Below are 4700 nucleotides of genomic sequence, written 5' to 3' on the forward strand. Positions count from 1 at the left end.
CCAGGCCTACACGAGATGAGGCAGGATAAAGAGGGATAATCCCCCTCGATCCCAAATCATTGAGGCCAATTTCTAGCCATGGAATAATGGCGCAATGCAAGTAATCGCGTTTACCAATCACATATAAGGTAAGTTCGATATTGAAGTCTAACTAAATCTCGCATGATAAGCCTTAAAATGTCATCTAAACTATATTCATCTCACTTTACATGATGTCCCCTGCCCTCTCTTTCTACATTCCATTTGCCATCTATAGTATACTTTCTATGTTCTATGTGTACCTAGTGTATTTGACATTAGATCGTTTTAGGTTATACATTTAAAAAACTGTTAACAGAGAATAAGTAACGTTTTATGTTTCTATTATATATAAATTTTATATCGTATTTATTCGATTTACAAGTACAATGTCTGCTGTTAAAAATTTTCGTGTTATTATTAACTTGTGCCAGTGGTTTAACGATCACAGACACAGAGCAAGAATATTCATAAATGATAATATTAAGACAATTGGTGATCTTAAAAAACGTATTGAAAATATATTTCAAATAAGAGATTTTCACTTAAGTAGTCGAAATGAATATCTACCGTCGTCAGAAGATGTTAGAATTCTGCAGAATGATGACGTTGTTTGGTAAGACAGATCTTAGAAATAATGGATTAGTTTTTAATGTTCGTTATAATTATAGGGTCGTGCAAAATAATGTACCAAAGACCACAACTGTGGTAGTGAGTAACTCGGAGAATATTATTAAGAATAAAAAAAGGTCGATATCCATAATAGAAGACTACACAGAACAAGACGCTCCACCTGCAAAGAAGAAGAAAAAGAAAAAGCACAACCAAGAGAAGAGTCCAGATGTTAAGCATCCATATTCACCCGAAGAAGAGCCTAAAAAGAAGAAGAAACATAAACGTAATGGAAATTGTACCGAGCAAAAAGACGTATTTGCACAGACTGAAGATGTTACACATAAAGTTAAGAAAATGAAAAAAATGGTAACTAGCACTTCAAATAATTATACAACACCTAATACATTAGAGGATTCCTGTACTGAAAATGAAAGCAGTTCTGTAAATATAAACAAATTAATACCAGTTTTACAATCACATATTAATTCCCCCAAAAAAAAAATTAGTAACAAGACAGAATCTATGTCAGTTTCCTTAGAAACTTCATTAAGTGTTCCAACAACACGTAATTTGCAGTCAGAATTACACGAGGATGGTAAAGAACCATACAAATGTAAAGGAGCTTTGTCATCTTATAAGAAAAAAGTATCAGTTCCTACAATAACAGACAAATACTTACAAGAGAAGAAAGTAAATATTGTCAAGATAGAATACTTATTGGGGGGGCCACCGCATGTAAAGGAAGTGGAATTAACTACGAATAATGGGGCAGCTGAACATAAAAGTTATTCTAGATGTTGTTACAGTTCAGGAAATATTGATAATGGTATTGATCAAAATTCAACAGTATTGACACCTGAAGTGAGAAGTTCCTCAGAAATAGAAGTAAGTGCTACAGACAATAATATTTGTTCCCCAGCTAGCGAAAATGAGAACGTTAAATTTATTCCAAACTATGATAAAAATGATATCTCTTACACTATTATGTCTAACAGTCTGATATCTAGTGAGGGCGAAACAGAAAAGTGTATTAACGAAAGTCAAGCATTGCAAATTAAAGATAAAAGTTTAAACAATTCTATTGGTGAAAAAGAAGTTACAATACCAGATTCAGAAGTAAAAAAACCTTTACTTACCAATTCCATTGAGTCATTAAGCTTCAAGCAAGCATCTGGTAAATCTTCCCAACATACTCCAATTAATAATAAGGATTCTAAATTACGAGAAGCAATTAATAGTACATTTCATAAGCCAAAAACCCATACTTCATTATGTGACGTATTAAAAAAAGATACTTACAGAACTTCAGAAATTAAGCAGGGCCCTAGCTTAAATAAGTCAGTTATACCATTGATTAAAATAGACCTTTCTTCTGAAGAAAAAAATAAAAATCCTCGTGAAACAGTGCCAGAATCAATTAATTATCCTGAATTACATTCATCTTTAGACAAAGATGTCAGGAGCTCACTAAACAACATTGAATGTGAAGTAGATACAAAATATTTAGAAAAAATTGATAGTGATGTATCATTTTCTAATAAGAGCGTTAACAATCTTATCGAAAATAGTACTAAGGAACTGCAACAAATTAATGCTTCAGATCTGAATAATTTCGTAAATAAAACTGATGTATTTGAAGAAAATATCTGTACGGTATCACAAACAGAATCACCAAACATTCAAAATATCTTGAATGAAGTAGTTAACTTGAGCGATAATAGTAAACAGTCAGACATAGATTTAACTGAAGACGTTCTAAGGTCTTCTCCAGATACCAGTATATTAAGTCGTGGAAGTAGTTCAACATTTTCAAGAAGAAAACAACTTTCAGGAATCGGTAAGCCATATAACAGAAAATTTGATTGTCTACATAAGAAATAATAGTCACTATTTCTGTTTTTTTTTTATGTTTTAGGTGAGCTTTTGGGAGAATTAAGAAATAGTGAATCGTTAATTACTGGTGAGAGCATGGACAGTGATCACAGTGAATTTGTAACAAAACGAAAGAGGAAACGGATTCGAAAAAGAAAGAAGAAAAACAATGCCGTAAATAACACTTCACTCAATGACAGTTCTACTGTTGAAGATTCCCATATTGTACCAAAACCTATAAGAAGCAAGGCCTGCCCCACTTTACATTTAAAATTTGAAGAGGAAGACGGAGGACATCTAAAGGTAGTAGATCTAACCGGAAAAGAGAATCAGAATGCAGAAAACACCGAAACTGGTATGGAGACTTTTACTACGGAAAATATCAGTTTAGATAGCGACGCTTCTGGAAATTTCAGTATTGAAGAAGAATATATTCTAAAGTCACCATCTATAAAAAAAATACTACCCAAAGTAGGAGACATCATTGCATTTAAGGTATAAGATACTTCAAAAATAAATATTTCATAACAGTATTACTCTTTTAGATCCTGCGAATAACGGAAAACTATACGCCGGAGGTATCTTCATACATAATAGGAAAAGTTACAGAGTTTAACAATGACAGCAAAGTTGTACTCTACGAAATCCTTAGTAAGTACTTCTAACAGTAAGGGTATAAGCCGTAAAGAGACATTGCTCACGAGTACTGATATTTCCAGTTTTTTCACTACGTTTGCTTTAGAATATCATTTTAATTAAATTGCATTTTAGATGGATTAGAGCATTGTAAAGATCCAGAAGGTATACTCTCTCTCGAAGGAACTGATGAAATTGAGGATAGTAACAAACGAGAATTTGCCTGGGCAGACATTATAGACCCTAGACTGCTTTTTCCATAATATAAGAATAGTTTTCCTGTGCTATAATAAATTTAGTGGCATCGGAAAAGTGATGTATTTTAGCATTTTAAGTTTCATAATTTAGTGATATATTTTGTAGTAGACTTGTGTTCCATTTTTTTAAATGTTACTTCAATAAATTATGCAGCAATGATATATTAAATTTTTAAGATATTCCTGTAGCATTTATCAGCAGCGGATGATCATAAAGTCAATTATATTGATTCTATTCTCAACCATTAGAGGTACATAATTATGAAAATGTTCACCTGAGTACTTAATTAAAAAAAAAATGCAATTAAGGAAACTTTTTATAATTCTAGAGAAAAAAAATGAGTAGAAAAATTGTCAATGAAAATGTTTTACACAGATATGTAAAAAATTTTCTGTAACATCCAAAATACACATATATCTTTCAACAGTTACTTCAAATCTATATTCAACACCATTTGCTAGTTTTCTATCAGGTTTTGCAGATAGGTAGTACTACGAGAGAACCAAGTATGAAACTTATACTATTAATGGTTCTTGAGTAATTGATCAAAAACTATGTTTTATGTGCAACCTTTGAAAGCTGGAGAACTCTTAGGAATCGTTTTAGTTTTTTTTAATTTTTGTCCATTTTGGTGAGAATTGGTATTTATTACAACTTGGCTAATGCTATGGTATATTCAATGGTACCAGCTGAAGGTCGGCTGGTGGGCCTGCCACTGAAAGCGAAGGCCTTTTTTTGTTTTTCCTGACTCGCGGTAGGTGCGCTAGAGTAGTCAATCCAAGGCCTTCAGTTTCTGTTTCATTTACCCGTAACTTATTTTATTTGTCAAATTCGTAATTCTTTTTTAGAAAATCGAAATCCTTGACCATTTCTACATAAAAAATATACTTGGTTCATGTAGGGAAAATAGAATTTTATGTTGGAGTTTCCAACTTTTACCCCCGGGGTTCCGCCATTATTCTATGGCTAGAAATTGGTCTCAATGATTTGGGATCGAGGGGGATTATCCCTCTTTATCCTGCCTCATCTCGTGTAGGCCTGGACAGCCTTCGTAGGTGGGCCCCATCCGTCGTCTACCCCGACCGCAAATGCGGCCGGTGTAGGCGCTTTGTGGGACCTCCTTTTGTCCTGGCTGGGCCCCGCCGGCTAGGGCCCTTTCTTCTGGCGCTCTTCTTGCTTCGCCGGCTCGTCTGTGTAAACCCCGGGGGTAGTGTCATGTTTATGTGTGGTATGGTTGGGTAGGGTAGTGCGGCTATGCAGCCTGGGATGCGCTTTGCTAAGGTGGCCCTTAGGCTAGCGCG

The 4700-nt window shown here is 34.1% G+C and overlaps 1 protein-coding gene across 1 annotated transcript; it reads left to right on the forward strand.

The window, feature by feature from the left end:
• Positions 1-319: 319 nt before the first annotated feature.
• Positions 320-3551, forward strand: LOC108910548. Its single transcript, XM_018715177.1, has 5 exons — positions 320-634; positions 690-2470; positions 2549-3000; positions 3051-3156; positions 3277-3551. Exons 1-5 carry the CDS (start codon positions 408-410, stop codon positions 3402-3404), a joined length of 2694 nt encoding a protein of 897 aa, XP_018570693.1. The 5' UTR covers positions 320-407; the 3' UTR covers positions 3405-3551.
• The last annotated feature ends 1149 nt before the right edge of the window (positions 3552-4700 follow it).

Source organism: Anoplophora glabripennis, unplaced genomic scaffold (genome assembly GCF_000390285.2).
Source record: "Anoplophora glabripennis isolate ALB-LARVAE unplaced genomic scaffold, Agla_2.0 scaffold302, whole genome shotgun sequence".
Lineage (NCBI taxonomy): Eukaryota > Metazoa > Arthropoda > Insecta > Coleoptera > Cerambycidae > Anoplophora > Anoplophora glabripennis.

Excerpts from the sequence above, each read along its gene's own strand:
- LOC108910548 (XM_018715177.1), top strand. The coding sequence starts at position 408 with ATGTCTGCTGTTAAAAATTTTCGTGTTATTATTAACTTGTGCCAGTGG. Across the intron at positions 3,001-3,050 it reads GAGACATCATTGCATTTAAG|ATCCTGCGAATAACGGAAAA; the intron begins GTATAAGATACT and ends TTACTCTTTTAG. Across the intron at positions 3,157-3,276 it reads TGTACTCTACGAAATCCTTA|ATGGATTAGAGCATTGTAAA; the intron begins GTAAGTACTTCT and ends ATTGCATTTTAG.